Raw genomic sequence first — 23,846 nt, 5'->3', positions numbered from 1 at the left:
TCCGGAGGTCATGAAGGTGCTATAAGCGCAAATTATCTTCTTCAAACATTCCGCATGCTGTAATACTACTTTACTTGAAAATTCTACACAGTCTGTAAGATAAATAAGTGGACACTAATCCTGTCTAGTATGTAACTAGGTTTAAGACTTCTGAATATAAAGATAAAACAACTAATTCTTTAAAATGTCTTTGAGGAAGGAACTTCATATTGATCTCTCTGCATTTCTAGTCTGAGAAATAGGTTTTACACATTTGCACATTTAAAGAGTTAAGTTTACCTTTCCGAACAATCTTTTCCAGAATATTGAAGTAGTTCTTCTGTGCAGCTCCACTTAAAGAGGTCAGCTGTGAATTTGCTATAAGCTGCAAAAGCTGTTGAGTTAAAAAGTTTTAATCAATCATGAATCTTTACTACAGTAAAATTGTGTTTTCTTTGCTACAGATCTTCAAGCAAGCATTTCATTACAAATGTACACCTGTACTGTAAGTACATAATTAAAATAGGAGTTGTAATAAAATTAAGATATAGAATTCAAATACAAAGCTTCCTTCCTCCTCAAGGTTCAGTTCTTCGCACATTAAAATTACTGGTACAAAGAATTGAGTATATGTCCCAACAAGAATTATAGAATGCATATTGCAGCAGCAGTTCAAGAAGTGACTAATGATAGTGTTTAAGCATTGATATACAGAAAGGCAAGGATAGGAGGAAAAAAGTGGTTATTAGCTTGAAGGACAAATGCTTATGCACTTGCTTATAATATCACAAGTAGATGCATTTTACTAGAGGCAAATTGTTTTCCAGTAGCAGTCTGTTTTTAAATAAACCATACAACTGCAGCATGCATCATCTGCAGTACTGCAGTTTGAATTATGTGATATTGTTATGGTTATCCAAGAACTCTTCAATTTCAATATTAAAGTTCATAACTTGATTATATAAAAGACTCAGACAGGTTTTCAAAGCCTCAAGGTCAAAATTTGACTTTACTGTTGTTGGAACTCTTCAATGACGTAGCAAGCTATTCATGATCAGTGTTCTAAGACCCACGATGGATCCATATTTTCTGATATCTAGGGAGTCTAGAAGATAAATGGAAGCAAGGCACAAATCAGGAGTGTGATGGAATACTTTCCATTTGCCTGGATGAATGCAGCTCCAGCAACACTCAAGAAACTTGAAGGCCATCTAGGACAAAGCAGCCCGCTTGTTTGGCACTCCACCTATAAACATTCGCTCCCGCTACCACCGACACAACGGCAGCAGTGTGCACCATCTACAAGATGCATTGCAAGAACTCACCAACGCTCCTTAGACAACACTTTCCAAACCCATCTAGAATGACAAGGACAGCAAACATATGGTAACACCACCACCTGGAAGTTCCCCTCCAAGCCATTCACCAGCCTGACTTGGAAGTACATCACCATTCCTTCACTGTCACTGGGTCAAAATCTTGGAATTCCCTCCCTAACAGCACTGTCATGTACCTACACCACATGAACTGCAACAGTTCAAGGCAGCAGCTCACCCTCACGCTCTGAAGGGCAATTAGGATGGGCAATGAATGGTGGCCTAGCCAGTGACACCCATATCCCATGAATGAATAAAATAAAACTGTTTTGCATTAGCCGAGTAGGATGCCGATACTGTTTGAACACAGACAGGACACTTGAAGATTTAAAAGGACCAGGAGTTCCCAGACTGGGCCTTGCAGATAGAAGCCAGTTCAAGGATACTCAGAAGGGACTTTCAAAAGAACACAGGAAGACTAGAAGACTCATCTTGGTGTGACAGAAAGAAGGGGGTCTGCTGAAAAGCCAGGAGGAGTGCAGGACTTAACGGCAAGGCCACATATCTGCTGAGAGCATGGCAAAATGTAGAAAACGAGCAGTATTTTCAGCTGAATTAATTAGTTAGTTAGTGGGGAAGTAATTTTACTTAATAGGCAACTATTATACTAAATTACAAGAAATATTTAGCCTATTGTTAGGAAATAGACATAGTTAAAGTTATATTGGTATTTGTGGGTGTTAGCAATGAGTTTGAGCTTTAGAGTGTAAGTTTGATTTGTATTTCTGTATCTGTGCTAAGAAAGGTTAAACTGAGTTTTAGTTTCATGACTGCTAAAGAGAGGGCCAGAGAGGCTGGTCCCTCCCATTCATACACGACACACACATAAAAAAACAGCAACAGCAGTTTTGTTTTGGAAGCTGTTAGAGTTCAGTTGGTTTGAAGACAGCTGTAAAGCAAACCTAGAAGGGGAAAGATAGCCAGTCCCAAGCTAAGGAAAACCCCAAAATCCAGGAGAGTAGAAGAGGGGGAAGTCCAAAGCAGACCTTCTAGTCAAAGGAAGGACAGGGATCTGGAAAAAGTCCTGTTAAGTGAAGTTAAGAAAAAAGAGTGAGAGGCAGAGAGAAAGGCTCCAGGCTTCAGATTTAAAGAGACAAAAGCTGCAGAAAGCAGATTCAAGGCAAGAACAGCTTGCAAGAAGCAAGAAGGTCCAAAGAGATAAGTGAACGTCTGTAACTCTCTGCTAAGAGCATGTGAAACAGTGGTATACTGTTGACAGCTGAGAGGGAGACAGTGTGTGTGGAAAACAGCTTGAATGCATGTGGTAACCCAGGGAAAAGGAACATCGGAAGGAGAGTTTGAAATCATGGGGGTGGCCCTTGTGGAAGGGGTCTGAGAGAAAGTGTTAATTTGAGAGAAGATTCCAGGGTAAGGTCTTGGAGATTGGAAACCCTCATGTGAAAGACAGAGTGCAGTGAGACCAGTTGGTTCATGGCGTGACAAGCGTCTGAGGGGGGAGTTGAGGAGAAATCTATAGCATCTGGTTGAGGTGGCATCTGTCACTTGGTTTCAGAACGTGGTGTGTCTGGCCACAGGGTGCCTATAATGTACACAGTCCATGTATCAAGAGTATAATATAGCTTTTGTAACTTGTGTTATCCTTACAAATCCGTATATTTCTGTAAGGGTATAGTATCTTTTCTTGTTTAATAAATGTTTTATTCTTTTGTTAAAAGTTCATCAGCTGACTCCTATGACTCTGGTAGCTACTCTCCACGTATCCAAACAAACAAATAAATGTTGGGATCTATCAAGCTGGGTTCCACCCTGGGATCAGGCTTGTTCAGGGGTAATCTCAGCAGGGGATATGACACTATATTAATTTAGTCTGCCTGTTTACAGTAAAAGTCTTTCAACATGAAATCGTGCAACTTTGTCACTGGAAGTTCAGTTTTTTTTCTAAAAGTTATTGGTCTCTATAGAGACTGTTACAATATTATTAGCATCAGTAAACACCAACACAACAAATTGTAAAGTATCAAATCTGAGCCGATTTATTTTGATCACAATCACTGGGATGCCCAGTGGCACATATACTAAACAACAGCGAGATTAGACTAAGAGAAAGATCTCCTCTATTGATGCATCTAATCTATTCTGTCTTGTGGCAGTTGACCATAGATAGTGCTAACTGACTCTTTCAAAAGGCTGGCACAGGCATGATGGGCCAAATGGCCTCCTTCTCTGCTGTATTATTCTATGATTCTAAAGGCTGAAAAATGATTCATTTAAGCATGTGCCCACTATGTAGCAAAGTTTGGAGCACCACACCAACTGGAAATGCCATGGATCCTGCAATTTATCAGAAAACATAATATATCTGTACATCAGTTGTGGACTCTAAAATCCATAATTTAACACAAAATTAGTGAGCATCCAGAAATGGATCAATCTTATCTACCAGCACAAATTCATTAAAGTCACATTTCAGTTTTTTTTTAAAAAGAGGTAACCAAGTAGATAGATAAAGAGAATGTAGTACATGACTTTTCAGAAGGTGTTCAATAAAGGTGGCTCTTAAGAGGCTTGTCACATGGATAGAAAATTTGTTAACAGATAAAAAACAGATGGAATGATTTTTAACCTTGCTGGCCTGGTAGAGACAAGGCAAATGGGCAATTAAAATGGCTTTGGAGACTCAACTGCTGACATTCCACAGGTTTCAATTTTAGCCTGCTCTTCTACAATTGGCACGATCCATTATTAAGTATGCAAATCAGGCTCCAATGAAGCCTTTTGGACTCGACTGCGAACTTAAGCATGGACTTAAGGGTAAGGTCTTGTAGCTTTCTTGTCAACTTAGTGGGAAGAGGAGATAGGACCAGCAGAAGCCTAAAAAACAAACAATTTCCTTGTGGCTTTAAGTGTTCTCTAATAAGCCCTATTTACCCAAGTACTGAGGACCAATCGTTCAGTATGCAAATTAGTAAAAAAATGCAAACGGAAGTCAAAGGAATCTCTAGGCTCAGCTCAATTTGGGAGAAGACTAACATGTTCCAAGGGTGGTGATCAGTGGCAAATAGAAATTAATCCAGATAAGAGAGAGGTGATGCACTGGGGCAGGACAAACAAGGTACGGAAATACACGATGAATGGTAGGACCCTGGGAAGTACTGAGGATCAGAGGGACCTTGGTATGCATGTCCACCAGTCCCTTAAGGTAGCGGGACAGGTAGATAAGGTGGTTAAGAAGGTATATGGGATACTTGCCTTTATTAGCCAAGGCATAGAATATAAGAACAGGGAGGTTATGCTGGAACTGTATAAAATGCTGGTCAGGCCACAGCTAGGGTATTGCATGCAGTTCTGGAATCCGCATTATAGGAAGGATGTGATTGCATTAGAAAGAGTGCAGATGAGATTTACCAGGATGTTGCCTGGGCTGGAGAGTTTTAGTTGTGAGGAGATTGGATAGACTGGGATTATTTTCCCTGGAGCAGAGGAGATTGAGGGGGAACGTGAATGAAGTGTATAAAATTATGAGGGGCATAGATAGGGTAGACAGGAAGGAACTTTTCCCCTTGGAGGGGTCAATAACCAGGGGGCATAGATTTAAGGTAAAGGGCAGGAGGTTTAAGGGGGATGTGAGGAAGAATTTTTTCACCCAGAGGGTGATAGGAATTTGGAATTCACTGCCTGAAAGGGTGGTGAGGCAGAAACGCTCATAACATTTAAGAAGTATTTGGATGTACACTTGCGATACCATGGCATACAAGGCTATGGGCCTAATGCTGGAAAACGGGATTAGAATAGTTAGGTACTTGTTTGGCTGGCGCAGACTCGATGGGCCGGAGGGCCTTTTTCTGTGCTGTAAACCTCTATGGCTCTATGACTTAAGAGGAAAGGGAGGTTAGAAATGAAGCAGTAGTTTGCTGGGACAGAGTGGTCAAGCATTTTCTTTTGTGGAGAGGGATGCTGACTGCAGATTTGAAGGAGGGGAGGGGGCACAGAACCCGAGGAGAGTGGACCATTAATAGTATCAACCAATGTGAAAGTCAGCAAGGGAAGTTGGGTGGTCAGTAGGTTTAGGAGCAGGTGGTTTGTCACATGGACAAGATGTGCTCAAAGAGATTGCAAAGATAGGAGAAACTTGGAGGAGGAAACAAATCAGGGCAAGGGGTAGGGGTGGCGGGGTGCCTTAGAGGAAGTTTGGCCAGGTGGACCAGGGAAATGGAAGGAAGTAACAAATGCAGATGATCAAATGGTCTCAATGTTGGTGATAAAGATGTCCATGAGCTCCTCACACTTGTCACTGGAAATAAGGGTGGAGGAGACAGATGAGAGGCTTTATGAAGATGGCTTGCAGCCAAGAAAAGAAGCAAAGAGTTACTTTTGCATTCCAAGATGATTCTGAAATGGTAAAGTTTTTGCAGATGACAGCAGGGCCCAATTGTGCTTTATGCGGTCCAGCCAGATCTGGCAATGTCTGACTAAACCAGTCGCTATCTGTTCAAGACTGCGTCCCTTGGACTTAAGAGGATGGAGATGAAGGCTGTACTAGGAGAACAGCCAGGGTAAGAGAAAGAATGGACCCATAGGATATATAAGCTATAAATCTTCTCATAACACCAGTTTATAACACTGGTAATATACGGTTCTTAATGCAACTGAAGAATAATATTCCATGCCAAGTGCCACATTCTACAAAAAGAATTATTATTCAATTTCTTAAATCAAAAACAGACTCCAGTGAGCTTATATAGCACTAACCATATCACAAATTACATTAGAATATCTTTGTCCCAGAATTCAAAAATTATTTTAAACTGTATTAATTGTGAAGCCAAATGTCTCGGGGAAGCATGACTTTATCTAGTTAGTGACCATCCATAAAAGTAAAGCCCACTTATCTCCTGTGGTTTCTTATTTAAAAAGTATGACAATTATCCGAAATCTGCAATTAAATTAGATAATTGAAAATAAAAATTTAATTTTTGACCAGGGAAAGATAACTTTGATTCATTTCTTTTTAGGCAAGTTAAAATATGTTCATAATACATGCAGTTATAATTTTTACTGTAAAAATTAGCCATAGCAATGCAAGCATTTTGATAACAACCCAATTTAAATAACTTGTGTTGAAAAATTCGATATGTCCTAGATATGTGAATAAATGTAAATCAATATTTTATGGTTACTGCATTTCTAAAGACAAGATAAAAAAATCTGAAAAAAAATGGGATTTCAACATCACTTGGTGCTTTGCTTGATCCCAAATACAAATATGTTCTTTACAAGGACACCAAGTTCAAAGAAAACAACTTACTTTAACAACATAGTTAAATCTTCTCATGTCTTGAATTGCACTTGAAAAATCCAAGCGGTTAAAAGCTTCTCCCAACGTACAATAACCATGTCTCTACAAATAAAATGAAGTTACAACATTTAAAAACAGATATAAAAATTAAAGTGACAATGAAGATTATACAGCATTTTAACCTACTTCTTTGGTGCTTCCTTTATGAACATAGATCCACTTTTCCTGATAGAAGTCTGAAAAACATGAAACATAAATACATTTTTCAAAGTATTCTACAGTTCATTATTGGATGAGTGACATGAATACAAACTGATACAATGGCTGACACTTGCATTAACTTCTATTGGATGTATGGTGTTACAAGATCATATAAGATTGGTGATTCTAACTCCATTTTCATAACATCATTGCTCTTTGTATGAATATTTTACAGGTTAAATCTAATTATAGAATCTCATGTATTTAGGCCTGGTACAAGAATGCATGTATTCCATCGTGGGTTGGAGATCATTTTCAAATCTCAATCTAATTTCCCCATTCTCATATTTTCATTTTTGACTCCGTCTTTCCTATTGTTAAAGTTGATTTTCCAGGCAACTTTTCTTTGTTGAAACATTGAACTTTATTTACACGACAGCAGCAGCAGCAGCAACATATGTGCATCTAACTCTATAACTAAAGAAAAACTCCCGAGGGTCCTCGTGCTATTTCACTGGTTTACATAGATCATGTGAACTTACAACACCAGATTATTCTTAAAGCAACAGCCCTACATTAATCAAAACTATAATTACACCACCTATCTACTGAACAAATTACCTAATGCTCAGAATAATTTTCCCTTACAAATGTCAAGGCTGAGACTCTCAAACAAAAATAAAGGAAATTATATTTTTCCACAGCCATTTAACAGTTTTCTTGCATTTATTACAGCCAGTGAAGCATGTAGCCTGATCCAAGACTTCCACTGGATTCTGAAGCAAGATGAACCACCAAAATTATCAGCAGCTGTAAGCACATTTATCTCCCTTGCAGCAAGTACACAAATCGGGATGGGCAGCTATTTTCCCTGGATACTTTAGGCAGTTAAAGAGCCTCAGAGGTGGCCGAGCTGAGATCCTTAGCTGCAACCCTAGATTAGCCCACCTTTCGTGCAAAATGGCATCTTGGTAAAGAGATTTGAAATGCCTACTGGGAACAATCGCCCCAAAGATAGTTAAGGCACAGATTAAAAATTAATGACTCCAAGCAGCCACTTTGAAGAAGCTGCACACCATCATTTTGCTGGCTAGCACAGCAATTAATGACCTCTCCCAACAGTCAGAATATGCTGCCTTAAGCTCGCAATTGAATATGTTAAGGAGCATGAAGGATTCTTCCAACCAATGCTATTTAAAAAAGGATCATGAACTTACAGGTTAGTTGCTGGATTATTTCTCAGCTGTAGGTGCAATTCTGTGTTCTGAAACTTTCCTATATTTGTCTAAAATTTCAGTAGTCTACAGGGAAAGGTTTAATTGGCAAGGTACTTTGATGGCTTGTGCTGAAATAAGTGGTGGGCTGCTTGGAAATGAGCATTACTGGGAGAATGACAAGAGGCCACAGGCAGCACAAAGAGGGATGCGAGAGGCAAGAAGGGATCTCAGCAAGAAATCACATCCATCAAGGGTCTTTAGGGAGCAATTCTCTTTCCTGAACTTCAGCAATGACCAATGCTCAAGACATCTGTGCTTCAAGAAAGGGATAGTGACTGAAATCTTTGACTGCTGTAGTCACAGCTGCATTCTCAGCAGGGGCAAGGATTGCATTCCCTGGAGCTGTCAAAGTCTTCAATTATGTGTCTGACTGCTTCCAGGCTGCTGCTGTGCACGGTAGTTTGCAGTACACAGCTGCATAAGGGAGGGCATAGGAGGCTGTTAGCATAAAGAAACTGCTTCAGCCTCATCCCTCAAGGTTTTCATGGATTATAGGCTTCCTCACCAGTGTAGGGTGTTGAGTGCATGCACATCGCTTGTGTGTGACTCTCATAATTTCTGCTATTTTTGTGTGTTAGGAAATGGAGACAGTTTAAGTAAGTTATATTTGAGTGTGTTAGGAATGAGGTTTAGCTGAAAGTTTAAATTTGATTTGTATTTCTGTGTCTGTGTGTTATGGAACTTCCATACTGAGTTTTATTTTACTTTCAAAAGGTGCTTGCATTTCTAATGGAATTTTTTTTATGACTGTAAGCTGAGGTAATCAAGGGAGGAAGAATTGGGCTGTCGCCTAGCAACAGGGCACCAGAGAGGCAGGTCCCTCCTACAGACACACAAAGAGAAACAGCTGTTTGAGTTCAGATGGTTTGAAGAAAGCTGTGAAACAGAAGCAACCTAGAAAAGGGCAGATAGCCTGCTCCAAGCTAAAATTAGTTGAAAGTAGCTTGTGAGAGAGACTGGAGTCTAGAAAGGACAAATAGCCAGTCCCAAGCTAAGGAAAACCCCAAAACCCAGGGGCATGGAAGAGGCAAAAGTCCAAAGAAATCCCTCTTGTCAAAGGAAGGACAGGAACCTGGAAAAGATCCTGTTGAGTGAAGTTAAGAGTGAGGGGCTGAGAAAGGTTTTCAATTAAATTAAAGCTTCAAGCTGCAGAAAGCAGATTTAAAGTGAGAACAGCTTGCAAGAGGCAAGAAGGTCCAAAGAGACAACTGAAGGTCTGTAACTCTTTGCTATGGGCACGTGAAGCAGTGTGTATTGTTGACGGCTGAGTCAGTGAGAGAGTGCACGGAAGACAGTTTGAATGCATGTGTTGACCCAGGAAATAGGAACGTCGGAAGAAGCATTCGAAACCCTGGAGGTGAACCCTTGCGGAAGGCATCTGAGAGAAAGCGTTGGTTTGGGAGAAGATTCCAAAGCGAGCTCTTGGAGTGGAGATTGGAAACCCACGTGAGAAAAATGGAGTTCGGTGAGACTGGTTGCCTCACAGTGTGAGGAGCGTCTTTGTGGGGGGGGGGGGGGGAAAGAGATAGTTGAAAAGAGATCCATAGCATAGCATCTGCTTGAGGTGGCATCTGTCATTTGGTTCAGAATGTGGTGTGTCTGAACACAGGTTACCTATTGTGGACATTAGAGTATAAGATAGCTTTTGGATCTTGTGTTACCCTTACAAATCTGTAAAAGTATAGTTGTGGGTGAAGGACTATTGTAATATAGTTAATATTTTCTTGTTGAATAAATGTTTTCTTTTATTAAAAGTTCATCAGCTGACTCCTGTGACTCTGTTCAATAGCTACTCTCCACGTATCTGAACAAACAAATAAAAGTTAGGATCTATCAGCTGGGCTCCACTCTGGGTTCAGGCTTGTCTGGGGGTAACTTCAGCAGGGATCGTAACATCCGAATGGAAAGGGACTCCACTGCCCAAATGTGCAGCTGGTATACAACCAGGCACAGCGCATCATACCGCTGAATGACCATTATCCTCACAGTAGTCATGATTCCTTCATTTCTGTGGAAGTCCTCTGTGCCAGCTGTATTTTATGCACCACGGCAAGTCATAGGATGGCTACTGTGTGGGGAGGGTTATCCACTCAGGACATGGCTCCTGACTCTGGTCCAGAGTCCACACAAATGCATACAGCAGGCCTATAATGAGAACCATACTGCCACAAGGAACATTACAACACACCTTTGGTGCTCTCAAGCAACACTCTGCTACATGGACAACTTAAGAGGTCTTGTAGTACTCAGCTGAGCAAGTATAGAGAGATTTGTTGTACACAGCCTGGCCAAATGAGTGATACCCCATGTTGCCACCTGTCAGGCAAGAAGAACAAGCGGAAGAGGTGGAGGGTGTGCAATATTAGGTGGAGGAACAGGAAGAGAGGATACAATGTACAGTCCTTTTCTGCCTGGGTTCCAAGATCAAATAATTGATAAGTGTTATCAGTAACCCCAACCGCAACTCCCCATTACGAACAAGGAGCAGGAGTAGGCCATTCAGCCCCTCAAGTCTACTCTGCCTTTTAATAAGATCATAGTTGATCTGATAGTATACTGAAATCTGCATCCTACCTACTGCTGAGAACCTATCACTCCTTGAATACCAAGAATCTATTCACCTCTACCTTAAAAATATTCAAAGATTCTGCTTCCACCGCCTTTTCAGGAAGAGAGTTCCAAAGACTCACGACCTTAGAGAGAAAAAATTCTCATCTTTGTCTTAAATGGGCAACTTCTTATTTTTAAACAGTGAACCGTAGTTCTAGATTCTCCCACAAGAGGAAACCTCCTCTCCACATCCACCCTCAGGACCTTACATGTTTCAATCAAGTCGCCTCTTACTCTTCTACATTCCAGCAGATATAAGCCTAGTCTGTCCAACCTTTCCTCATAAGACATTCCACCCATTCCAGGTATTAGTCTGGTAAACCTTCTAACTGTTTACAACAGTCCCGTACTCTTTACCTTCTCTCTATCACTGACCATGACATCTGACCACACACACTTTTTTTTGTGCCTCTAGAAGGCCTCGGACACTGACCTTGAACTGAAAGCCCAGTAGGGCTTGCTTTAGGCTGCACCATCTTGGCCTGCACTGCAGCAGTCTGTGCTGGCAGGCATGCAACGGCAAGGCCACTGGGAGAGTGGAATGGGTGGGAACTCAAACAGAATCGTGTCTCCTTACAGGAAGTGGAGTGGGAGAAAGTGCAGTCAGAATAGCTATGGGAATCAATAGACTTACAATGGATATTGGTCCATATCCTATCCCCAGAAAGGGAGATAGAAAATTTGAGGAAGAGAAGGAAGAAAAGTTGAGGAAAGAAAAAGTGTCAAGAGATGGACCACGTGAAGGCACATGGAAATTGGAAGCAAAGTCGATTAATTTTCTAGTTTGGGGAAGAGCAGAAAACAGTATGAAAAAAAAATCAAGGTACTGGAAAAAAGAAAAGGTGGGTAAGAATCAGAGTAGGACTGGAACAAAGAATGTTCCACATGTTTCACAAAAAGGCAACTGCAGATAATGCTTCTACTTTTGCCCTTACATCTCCTTCATGTTTCTTGTCTCATTACCTTCTCCTTTTGCCTTGCACAAAAATCCCTTTTTTTATTTAATCTCCCCCGCCCTCTACCCTATCACAGATGTTACTTTTTGTTCTTCCCCTCGCCTCTGTGAAGTTTACTTGTTACATCTCTAGCTTTTTCCAGTTCTGACAATAGATGATTAACCTGAAATGCTAACTTGCTCTCTTGATAGAGATACTGCCTGGGTATTTTGTTTTTATATCTTTATGTAACACTTTGCACTCTTAATTCCAGATCCCTGCTGATAAGTGCAGCCAATGAACAGAACAAGGAGTACTTGCTGCATTCTGCAATCATTTAAAACAAAAGGCATCATGAATTTATCATGATGCCAGTATTGCAGTGAACGGGCGCCAGCTAACTGTGCATTGAGATCCCAATATCCATTTTTGGGGATTATCTAACCATTCTCCCCACCATTCTACTGTTCCTGTCATTAGTTTGAGCTTGTTCTTTGTCAAAATTAGTCAAACACTTCCTCAAAGATCAAAAAGGAACAACGAAAATTGTTAGGATTGTTGATAATTATTAGCATAGCAGTTTTCATTATAGTTCTAATATTGGCACAGCCCATATTTCCTGCTTATTAGCAGGAGTGCTATGCTTTAAAAAAAAGCACACTTTCTGACAAAGTTGCTGCTAATCAGGCTCATTCTTGAAGTTGTTAGCTATCACCACAGCATCCAGAGGGCAGAAAGTTATAAGTAAGTATCGTACTTGTATATTGTAAATTGAACTAGAGGTCATTTAATAGGTACAAGCATTCTAACAATTACATTTGAGGGTCTCCTCTTATACTGTGTTATATCCAGAGAAAATGTTCCAGAGAATCTCAGATAGTTTCTATAAGTTAACTAAATGCTGTCCTTTGCCATATTTATAATTCAAATGGGAATCTAGGGAATTAAAAAGAGAAAATGAGATCCTGCAGTGATGAAAGATATTCTATTTTCTTAAGGCCAAAATGGACGTACACGCATCCGGAAAAATGCACAGTTCGGCACTGAAAAATATCCCTGTACCTGGCATTAAACCAAGTAGTTCAGAAATCAATTGTACAATAGCTGTTTGTGAAGAGTAATTTGATTGCTGTATCTAATCAACACATACATAATCATTTACATGATTTTTCATAACTGTAGGAGTCAAATAATTTAGCCTACAAGTGTTTAGTGTTCACCTTAAAAGAAGTGAATATTAAGAACCTTACATTGGGTCTTTGTGTTGTTATTGAAGTGATCTTTCTTCCTCTTTTTCACTACCACCTCACAATCTTCCCCAATAATTTCACTTCCCTTGTTCTCTTCCTGCAATCTATTGAAAACAAAAGGCGCTTAAATACTTCATGAAAATAATGTGATCATAGTATAGACATTAGTTTTATGCAAAAGTTTCATGTGGCTAAATACTGAATTTACGCAACATTTTTAAATAGTATTAAAGAGTCTGTAATGAAGCAAGTCATACATTCAAAAGACACCGTTCTGAAAGAACTATTATTATATTATGAAAATAGGGACAATTCTGTTAGAGATTTCAAACTTTTTTGGCATTGTACGATAGCTTTTCCCTCTGCTGTTAATGTATACATGCACATCAAATTGTAATTCCAAAGGCATTGCATTCTGAAACTTTCACAATGAAGTTGTGTCAAAGACAGAGTAAACAGGTTAATTACAAACTCCTCATTGGAAACAAAAAAATGTTTTTCAGATTGTTTAAAATATATAGCTTTAACTTCTTGTAATTTAGAATTTATGTTCAAACAAAAATGCAGTAGCAATGAAATGTCATCTACAGTGAACGCTTCATTTGGTTCATTTAATGAATGATTACCGAGCACAAATATTTAGATTTAAACAATATGTACTTAAGATTTCCTGTAGAGATGCTTTTGTTAAATAAACTACGGAGAGAAGTGGTATGCAATTACAACACTGATATGGTGGTCCAGACAGATCCTAACCTGCTTTGCTTCAATGTAAAACAAAAAAAAAAGCTAGGTACTGCATGGCTTTTATTTGCATTATAACCCCAAACTTTTTTTAAAAATTCATTTGTGGGATGTGGGAGTCACCAGCTAGGTCAGCATTTACTGCCCATCCTTAATTGCCCTTTAGAAGGTGGTGGTGAGCTGTCTCCTTGTACTGCTGCAGTCCATGGGGTACAGTTACGTGTACAGTGCTGCTAGGGAGGGAGTTCCAGGATTTTGACCCAGCAGTTGTGAGGGAACAGTGACACAGGATGGTGAGAGGCTTGCAGGGTAAATTCCAGGTGGTGTTTCCATCTGTCTGTTGCCCTTGCCTTCTAAATGGTAGTGGTTTTGGAAGGTGCTGTCTAAGGAGCCTTGCAGTGCATCTCGTAGATGGTACATAATACTGCCATTGTGAGTCAGTGGGGGAGGGAGTGCCAATCCAGCAGGGTGGATGAGGTGCCAATCAGGCAGGTTGCTTGTCCTGGATGGTGTCAAGCTTCTTCAGTGTTGTTGGGCTGCACTCATCCAGGCAAGTGGGGAGTATTCCATCACACTCCTGACTTGTGCCTTGTAGATGGTCAACATGCTTTGGGGAGTCAGGGGGTAGTTACTTGCCACAGGGTTCCCAGCCTCTGATCTGCTCTTGTAGCCACATTATTCATGTGGCAATTCCAGATCAGTTTCTGGTCAATGGTAACCCCCAGGATGTTGTTATTGGGGATTCAGTGATGGTAATGCTATTTATGTCAAGGGGCAATGGTTAGATTCTCTCTTGTTGGGAGATTGTCATTGCCCAGCACTTGTCTGGCACGAATGTTACTTGCCACATGTGAGCCCAAGCCTGGACATAGTCCAGGCCTTTCTTCATTTAGACATGGGCTGCTTCAGTACCCTGGGAGTCATAAATGGTGCTGCACATTGCACAATCATCAGTGAACATCCCCACTTCTGACCTCATGATGGAAAGAAGGTCATTGATGAAGCAGCTGAAGATGGTTCAGCCTAGGACACAACCCTGAGGAACTCCTGCAGTGATGTCCTGGAGCTGAAATTATTGACCACCAACAACCACAACCATCTTCTTTTGTGCTAAGTATGACTTTAGCCAGTGGGAAGTTACCTCCTACCCCTACCACCCCCGCCCCCCACACCCCCACCCCCACCCCCTGATTCTCATCAGCCTTGATGACATACTCGATCATATGCTACCTTGATATCAAGGGCAGTCACTCTCACTTCACTTCTGGAGTGCAGCTCTGTCATCTATGTTTGAATCAAGGCTGTAATGAGTCGAGGGATCCTGGCAGAACCCAAACTGAGCATCAGTGAGCAGGTTATTGCTAAGCAAGTGCTGCTTGATAGCACTGTTGACGACCCCTTCCATCACTTTATTGATGATCGAGAGTAGGCTGATGGGGCAGTAAATAGCCAGTTTAGATTTGTCCTGCTTTCTGTGCACAGGACATGCTTGGGCAATTGTCCACATTGCCAGGTAGATGCCAGTGTTGTAGCTGTACTGGAACCGTTTGGCTAGGGACGCGGCAAGTTCTGCAGCACAAGTCTTCAATAATATTGCTAGAATACTGTCAGGGCCCAAAGCCTTTGCAGTATCCCGTGCCTTCAGCACTTGATTCAGAGCTCTGTATGAAATGCATTAACTTTAGTAAATGCTGCAATGCAAACTCACACACAATACTATACTGGGATCAATATCACTTTCGAAAGATCAGCCAAGAGTTGGAGAATGGAGTTAGGCAATTCAAATGCACTTGGGAAAATCAGCAGCAGATTAATTCAATACAGATAAGTGCAAGGTATTACACAACGGCAGAACAAATGGATATCACATACATGCTAGAAAAAACTAATGGTAGTGCAGAAGGAGATAGAGTATGATTATAGATTCAGAACCTAAAAAAGTGGAGCAGAAATAAACAAAGCAATTGAGATACATAATACTCGGTCAGTTCAGCACAATTCAGAAAATGTCATGATTAAATTATACAGTGCCCTACTCAGATTGCATATTGAACTCTTCTGTTTTGCTCACTCAAGAAAAATGCAAGTTATGGATGCAGTGCAGAGAAAAACCAGGATGCATCAAAAGTTTGTTATGGTGAAAGACTGGCAAAATTGAGACTTGCCAGCCATGAAAATCGCCAGGGATGGGACCCCAGAGAAACATACAGGATATCTACTGACAGTCACGATTAAACCAAAAGCCACTTGAGAATTTGCCAGGCACCATTACTAAGGGGCCTGGTGAAAGTGGAGGACAGATGCCAGGAAAAACAGCACAAAGTCAATGATCAATGCCTAGAAGAGAGAATTCTAAGTAAATCAGCAGAGGCAACAATCTTAGACTTAATTGATGTCAGTTAAATAGCATAGGGAGAAAAAAAAAGAGAACTACATGCCTCTTATTCCAGATTACAGTGGCATGAATGAGCTTCATTTGTACCCATTTTATGAATGGTACAAATTCATCAAATTTGCTGTACGTGAAACAGATTCCAATAGTTCAATACAAGTTGAATATCCTTTCTGTACATCTGAATATTGAACACATCCAAAAATCAATTTTTTAAAACTGTTTTGCAGTTAGTTTATATGTTAATAAAGCAATGTATTTTTATACTATAGGTGTGATAAGTGTTGACAAGTAAGAAGTAGGGTGGGAGAGGGTTGGTAAATGTGGAGAAACAACCTAATATTTCTACTATTAAAGACTTTAAATTTCTTTTTAAAACTTGAATGCAAAGAACAATGTAAACAGCCTACCTGATAATTCAAAGCTCTTCTTGTGCTAAACATTCAAGTCATGTAAACAACAGTGTGGACACTAGTGTTTACAAAATAAAAATTAGGCAATTTGAATGAAGTGATTTAGTTCAGTTTGGTCTTAATTTAAAATTACAGCATTCCACGTGCACAATAGGCAGGTCAAAACAACTTTCTCTTCACCACTCTATGGTGGGACACAACCCTATTCAGATATACTTTGATACGCTGCCAATGGGCATTCAAAAAGGAAATGGGGAGGGTACAGGCTCAACATGTTCCCTCTAGGGTGACAGGAAGGAGTAACAAGCCCAGAGAACCATGGATGACCAGAGGTATTCAGGATACGATGAGAAGGAAAAGAGAGGCTTTTAGCAGGTACAAGGGGAGCTAATCAGCGGAGGCATTAGTGGAGTACAGAAAGTGCAGGGTGGAGTTTAAGAAAACAATTAGGAGAGCAAAGAGGGGATACGAGAAAGCTCTGGCTGGTAAAAGTAGGGAAAATCCCAAGATATTCTATAAGTATATCAATGGGAAGAGGATAACCAGCGAAAGAGTAGGGCCCATTAGGGGGCAATTTATGGGTGGAGCCAGAGGACATCATTAGAGTGTTGAACGAAAACTTCACATCTGTCTTCACCCAAGAGAATGAGGATGAAGGTATCAAACTCGGGGAGAGAGACTGCGAAGTTCTTAAGCATATTGATATAGGGAGTGACAAGGTGTTGACAGGCTTAAAAGTGGACAAATCTCCAGATCCGGGTGATTTGTGTCCCGGACTGCTGAGGGAGGCAAGGGACAAAATCGCAGGGGCTCTGACCCAAATTTTTAATTCCTCGCTGGCCACGGGGGAGGTGCCAGAGGACTGGAGAACAGCTAATGTGGTTCCACTATTTAAGAAGAGTTGTAGAGAGAAGCAAGGGAACCACAGGCCAGTGAGTTTCACGTCAGTGGTAGGGAAACTATTGGAGAAAATTCTGAAGGAGAGTATCTATCTCCACTTGGAGAGGCAAGGTTTGATCAGGGATAGTCAGCATGGCTTTGTCAGAGGGAGGTTATGCCTAACAAATTTGATTCAATTTTTTGAGGTGACAACCATATGTGTAAATGAGGGTAGTGCAGTTGATGTAGTTCATATGGATTTCAGCAAATCCTTTGACAAGGCCCCACAGGGGAGACTTATAAAGAAGGCAAATGCACATGGGGTTCAGGGTAATTTGATAAGGTGGATTCAAAATTGGCTTAGTTGTTGGAGGCAGAGGGTGATGACAGGAGGATGCTTTAGAGACTGGAAGCCAGTGTCATACTACAGGGATCTGTGCTGGGTCCCTTATTATTTGTCATTTATGTAAACGACATAGATGACTATGTGGGGGATAGGATTAGTAAGTTTGCGGATGACGCAAAGATTAGCTGGGTGGTTAACAGTGAGGTTGAGTGTCCTGGGCTACAGGAAGATATAGACAGGATGGTCAACTGGACAGATGGAATTTAACCCTGAAAAGTGTGAGGTGATACACTTTGGAAGGAGTAATTTGACAAGGAAGTATTCAATGAACGGCATGACACTAGGAAGTTCTGAGGAACAAAGGGAACATGGCATGTGTGCCCATTGATCTCTGAAGGCGGAGGGGCATGTTAATGGGGTGGTGAAAAAGGCATATGGGACACTTGTCTTTATCAATCGAGGCATAGATTACAAAAGTAGGGAGGTCATGTTGGAGTTGTATAGAACCTTGGTGAGGCCACAGCTGGGCTGGAGTACTGCATGCAGTTCTGGTCGCCACATTTTAGGAAGGGTGTGATTGCACTGGAGGGGGTGCAGAGGAGATTCACCAGGATGTTGCCTGGGATGAAACATTTAAGTTATGAAGAGAGGCTGGATAGACTTGGGTTGTTTTCATTGGAGCAGAGAAGATCGAGGTGTACAAGATTATGAGCGGCGTGGAAAGAGCGGATAGGGAGCAGCTGTTCTCCTTAGTTGAAGGGTCAGTCACAAGGGGGCACAAGTTCAAGGTGAGGGGCAGGAGGTTTGGTGGTGGTGGGGCAAGGTGGGGGGCGGGGTGGTGTGGAGGATGTGAGGAAAAAACCTTTTCACCCAGAGGGTGGTGAAGGTGTGGAATGCGCTGCCTGGGAGGGTGGTGGAGGCAGGTTGCCTCACATCCTTTAAAAAGTGCCTGGATGAGCACTTGGCATGTCATAACATTCAAGGCTATGGGCCAAGCGCTGGTAAAAGGGATTAAGTAGGTAGGTCAGGTGTTTCTCATGTGTTGGTGCAGACTCAATGGGCTGAAGGGCCTCTTCAGCACTGTGAGATTCTGTGAAAAATGGCCAAAATTGGATCTTGACAAATTTGCAGATTCAAGTGATAAGACAGCACCAAGATTTTAACTGCAGATCTCTCTGGATTCTAACCATAGATTGATGAGCACAGGAGGACGACATTCAGCCCTTTGTGCCTGCTCTTTGAAATAACTATCCAGCTGGTTGCACTTCCCTGTCCCCATGGCCGTTCAAACTCCCCACCCACACCCCCAATTAGTTATCCAGTTCCCCTTAGGAAGTTGTTATTGAATTTGCTTCCACCACCCTTCAGGCTATGCATTCCAGAACACAGCTTTCTTCATGGAAATATTCTGCTGCATCTCAGGTTATTTTGTCAATTACCTTAAATCTTTGTTCACCCTTCTGCCACTGGAGACAATTTCTCCTTTTTTACACTATCAAAATCTCTCATGATTTTCAACATTTCAATACTACCTTTCTACTTCATGGAGAGCAATCTCAGCTTATCCAGTCTCTAGACAATTGAAGTCCATCACTGGTGCGATTCTAGTAAACTTCCTTTGCACCCTTTCTACAAGACTGCAGAATAAATTTTGAGCAAAAATCTTAAGCATCTTTGCTCTTATGAAGAATCAGTATCATGTAAATGATTACGTCTATAAACTTAAAATGATAACTCAATACTTTATAGCAGATTCACCTCATTCATAGATGCATTTATTCAGTGGAACTGGGCTACAATGTCTTGGATTTACTAGTGATAACCGTGCATCATCTTCATATTTTAGACAGATCCTCGCGATCGTTAGTTGGCTTCAGTTTTTTTTGGGGGGGGGGGGGGGCGGAAATCTGAAGAAACAAATCTTATTCTACATTGAATGAAACAAGGAAATGATTGCCTCTGATAATACAATAATAAACTAAATCTCTGATGAATTTGCAGTACCAATTCAGTAAATAGAAAGTTCATCATTGTTGTCAGCATCCATTTGTATAAAAATAACATACATGCATAAACTCATATCCATCTGGTTTAGGGTAGCTTTATATGATGCGTTTTTGCTGATGGCAGAAGAGACCCATCCATGGTGAAGCAGGTTCTGCCACAAATGGTGAAGTGGTTATCAGCTAGTCATTGCTTTCAGTGTTGGCACCTGTTACCAAGCTGCTGTAGCCACTGATCATCTATGGTCTTCTCACTCTGGCAACCTTAACAGCCAGAAAATTCCTAGGTATGCAACCATCTTCCATCCTACAAATGTATCTCAGCCAGCAAAGTCACCTCTGCTTGGGTGAGTGCCAGCATACTTGGGAGATTTGCCTTTGAGAAGTCATTTGGGATTTTGTCCTTTCATGAGATGCTCAGAATGCACTGGAAACAATGAAAATGAAAGTTGTGAGCTCTCTTTCTTGAAAGCTGTAAGCTGTGCATATTTCACAGCCTAAAACAAGATGCTGGGCAACTCACCAAGGCTCCTTTGAGATCCCTTTCTAAACCCATGATCTCTACCACCTAGAAGGATAAGGGCAGCAGATGCATTGAATTCTAGCACCTGCAAGTTCCCCTCCAAGCCACATACCATTCTAACTTGGAACCATTATCACCACTCCTTCACTGTCACTGGGTCAAAATCCTAGAACTCTCTATCTAACAGTACTTTGGTGTACCTACACCACATGGACTGCAGCGGTTCAAGGCAGTGGCTCACCAAAACCTTCCAAAGGGCAATTAGAGATGTGCAATAAATGCTGGCCTAGCCAGTAATATCCACATCCCATGAAGGAGTGGAAAAAAAAGGCCTCATAAACCAGCAACTTGGTCCCAAAGTTCAGTTTGATATTATTCTATGCGCACTTAGTGAGTTGGCTAAATGTGGTAGCTGCTTTCCCTTTGTGTGTACTGAGTTCCGCATCAAGAGACAGATTACCTGTCACCATGGACCCAAGGTAGCAGAATTTGCTAACTACTTACGGTAGGGTATTCATGAAGTGGCTCAGTAAACTTTTAAATGACACTAGGCCATGAAACACTCTCCATCACAAGTCCTCATTGGTGCCAGGATGCTCTCCAATGCCACCCACCAAATCATACCCATCACCCAATAACAGGACAAAGCCCCAGGTAGCAGCCAGTGTATACAGTCAGAATAGAGTAGCTCTGGAAGTCTTAGATATTGATCCTGGATCCCATGAAGTTTCATGCCATCAGGTCAAAGTCGGTTAAGGAACCCTCCTGCTGCTCATCACCTATCACCCTCCCTCAGCCAATGAATCAGTGTTCCTCCATGTTGAGCATCACTTGGAAGAAGCACTGCAAAAAAAAAACAAACAGCAGCAGCAAGATTTCAATGTCCATTATCAAGAGGAGCTTGCTTACACTTCCACAAGAGTGCTGACCAAACCCTAAAGACATAGCTGCCAGGAAAAAAAACTATTTGGTATCCTCACCAGGCTACCTGTTACAGACACCTGTGCCCATAAGAGAACTGTTAGTAGTGACCATACCACAAGGTCCTTGAGGAGACCAGGTCCCAGCTTCTCAATGAGGATACCATCCAAAATATTGTGGGGTCGCTACCAGAGTTAAACTGGAGAGATTCAGAGCAGGGTGCAGCTTTGTACAAAAAGTGCAACAAGTTAAAGAGAAGTAACTTGGAGAGTCACCACCAAAGGATTTTTTTTGTTGCACTTGGAGAAATAAATCTATTCAATCCAAAGCCTCTCTGTCCTGAGATTCTGACAGTTAGAGGTGGGGTGTTCAGGGCAGCTTGGCATACAGCAGTGGTGGGCAACATGGAACCCACAGGCCACATGCAGCTTCAGGATTTTAGTGCAGCCCACAAGAAATTTTGTTGGCCACTGCCCCCAAACAGGGTTGCCAGATTTCACTGGTTTCCATCCACGTAGTTTTTTTCCTACCAGTATTACTAAAGTGATACACACGCAAAGCAAGGGCACATGAAGTGAGGAGCATGCTGATTGCACACAACATTGACTTTGTGAGCCATGCGCTTCCTTCTGCAACCAATCAAAAAGCACAGCTAAGGTTCAAGTTAGCACAGCCTGGAAATTCTTATATAGGGGTCATGGTGAGTGCACATGCCCGATTTCAATCTTGCAGCCCACTGAAATGAAGGAGGCCACTCATGCGGCCCATTCACTAGCCTAGGTTGTCCATCACTGACATAGGCTGTAGCTGAGGCTGATAGCATTAGTGATCCAACTCAATTAAACTCGATTAAACCCCCAGGAGACAGGAAGCTTGAAACATCGCTGACTGTGGGCTAATTGCAACCATGGCCAAAGGCACAGAGGGGATTAAGCCAAAATACCAAAAAAACCAAGCAACCGGAGGGGGAGTTGAGGGCAGGGGGTCAACGCAAAAGTGAAAAATAGAAAGCTACCCGCAGAAAACAAAAACGGAGAGGAGAAACAAGGCACAGAAGCAAAACAAAAGACAAATTTTAAGCTCATGTTTCTGATGTTGTGGGTAAGGATTTTCCTTAAAACTGCTGGTCAGTGCCGGATATGCGAGCACTCACTGTCCACACAGCTGCTGCTTCCCTTGGCGGCGGCGACGGCTGCAGCTCTCCCCATCATCATCGTCATCGTCGTCATCATCCTCCTCCTCCTCTCGGTAGAACTCGAACCGTTTCCAGCCATCCTCGGACTTCACCCAGCACCCTCCCGGGGATCGCCAGTCCTGCCCCAAGAACGGCATCCTTCCCTCCTCCCTCCCTTGGGAACGACGGCTAGCCCGCACTGCTTCAAAGTGAACCGACCGTCCTCATGAACCCTCCCCCACACAGGGGCCGTTACTCGGCGGTTGAAATTAGAATAGGCGCTCGCGCTGCTTCTGTTTACAAACAGCTGCACCACCCTTTATTGACGGAAGCGCAACAGCCATCCGCCCCGGGCCGGAAATCCCACCTCCTCCCGCGCGCTCCTTGTCCTGGCCAATTAGTTATCCCTGTCGCCCGCCTGGTTCCCCCATTTCGAGCTCTCATTGGTGTACGTCACAGTCAAACATCGAGGAGCTGGGACGGTTGTTATTCCGCGTGGTTTAGTAGACGTGAACAGGCGGATTTATGCTACCTTCAGCGCACCGGGTTCAATGTTTATTTATACCCTCGTCTTTCATTTTTCTTGAGTTTGTGGAAGTTGAAGAGTGCAGTTTGTGTAAGAAATGTTATACCATTCCAAAGTGATTTGGGATCTATGTTTTCATGAACTTATGTATGTATCCATAATGCCACATACTGCACTTACACACGTACAGTGTTCTGCCACATATGAAGCCATGTGAGAAATTATGCACGATTTGAGCTCCAAAATTTGTATCAAAAGCGTGTTTTCTTTTGGAGTTCTGGTGCAGAAGTCGTGACATGGTGGCAGCAGGGTGTTTGCAAGTGGGCACTCAAATCTTCAAAGAATGCAAATAATGCTAAACTAGATTGTGACAATCAACCTGAGAAAGTGCCCAAGCAAACTGAATCGTGTGAAAATGAAATGAACAATGAGTGTGCAGTTCCAGTCCGTTATGTATTGGGAGGAGGCCAATGATGTGGCGGGAATGTTCAAGCATAAGTTCAAGAATAATTGCAAATTAACATTCAACAGTTTCCTGAAGGGCACTAGTGAAGAGGAAAAGGTCAATAACATAGTTTTGTGGGCAAGAGAAAAAGAGTATGCCTTTGTAATAGCTGGGAAATGATTGAGGATGACAGGAAAATCCCAGCCAAAATTTTCAAGAATTTCAGCACACATCTCCAGCCAATTAGTCAAACCATCAGAGCCATTGATATGAATTTCATTGCCTGAGGCAGGAATCAGATGAGCCTGCTGACAATTTCTTAATGAGATTGAGAAATATAGTCTGCAAGTGTAAAAAGTAAAAAAGATAAAAGGCTGTCAGATTAGCTCATCTGGGTCTCTGCACACCTGATGTACAAAAAGCCCTAAATTGGAAAGGACAAGCTCACAACATCACAGGCTGTTGACACTGAAGCCATGAATAGACAGGTGAAGACACAGACTACCCAAATGACTAGCCTTCAGTTAAATCAAGGGAAAGGCAGTAGGGCTGATGCAGTGAAACAGCAGCAAAATAATGCACGCCATTCAGAGAA

The 23,846-nt window shown here is 41.8% G+C and overlaps 1 protein-coding gene across 5 annotated transcripts in view; it reads right to left on the bottom strand.

The window, feature by feature from the left end:
• fbxo25 (F-box protein 25) overlaps positions 1-22,628 on the bottom strand; it is a 48,911-nt gene extending 26,283 nt beyond the window's left edge. For 4 of the 5 annotated variants that reach the window (XM_041188515.1, XM_041188516.1, XM_041188519.1 and 1 more), the window contains exons 1-5: positions 22,260-22,628; positions 12,886-12,989; positions 6,799-6,848; positions 6,622-6,714; positions 280-373 (exon numbers count right to left, since the gene is read on the bottom strand). In XM_041188515.1, coding sequence (XP_041044449.1) covers positions 280-373; positions 6,622-6,714; positions 6,799-6,848; positions 12,886-12,989; positions 22,260-22,438 — 520 coding nt within the window. In that variant the 5' untranslated portion in view covers positions 22,439-22,628. The remainder of the gene's footprint in view (positions 1-279; positions 374-6,621; positions 6,715-6,798; positions 6,849-12,885; positions 12,990-22,259) is intronic. The other variant, XM_041188518.1, reaches the window with a different exon arrangement.
• Between the last annotated feature and the right edge of the window lie 1,218 nt (positions 22,629-23,846).

Source organism: Carcharodon carcharias, chromosome 5 (assembly GCF_017639515.1).
Source record: "Carcharodon carcharias isolate sCarCar2 chromosome 5, sCarCar2.pri, whole genome shotgun sequence".
NCBI classification, from domain to species: Eukaryota; Metazoa; Chordata; class Chondrichthyes; order Lamniformes; family Lamnidae; genus Carcharodon; species Carcharodon carcharias.
The sequence above is the reverse complement of the archived record's forward strand: the minus strand, read 5'-3'. Positions and strand labels throughout refer to the sequence as shown.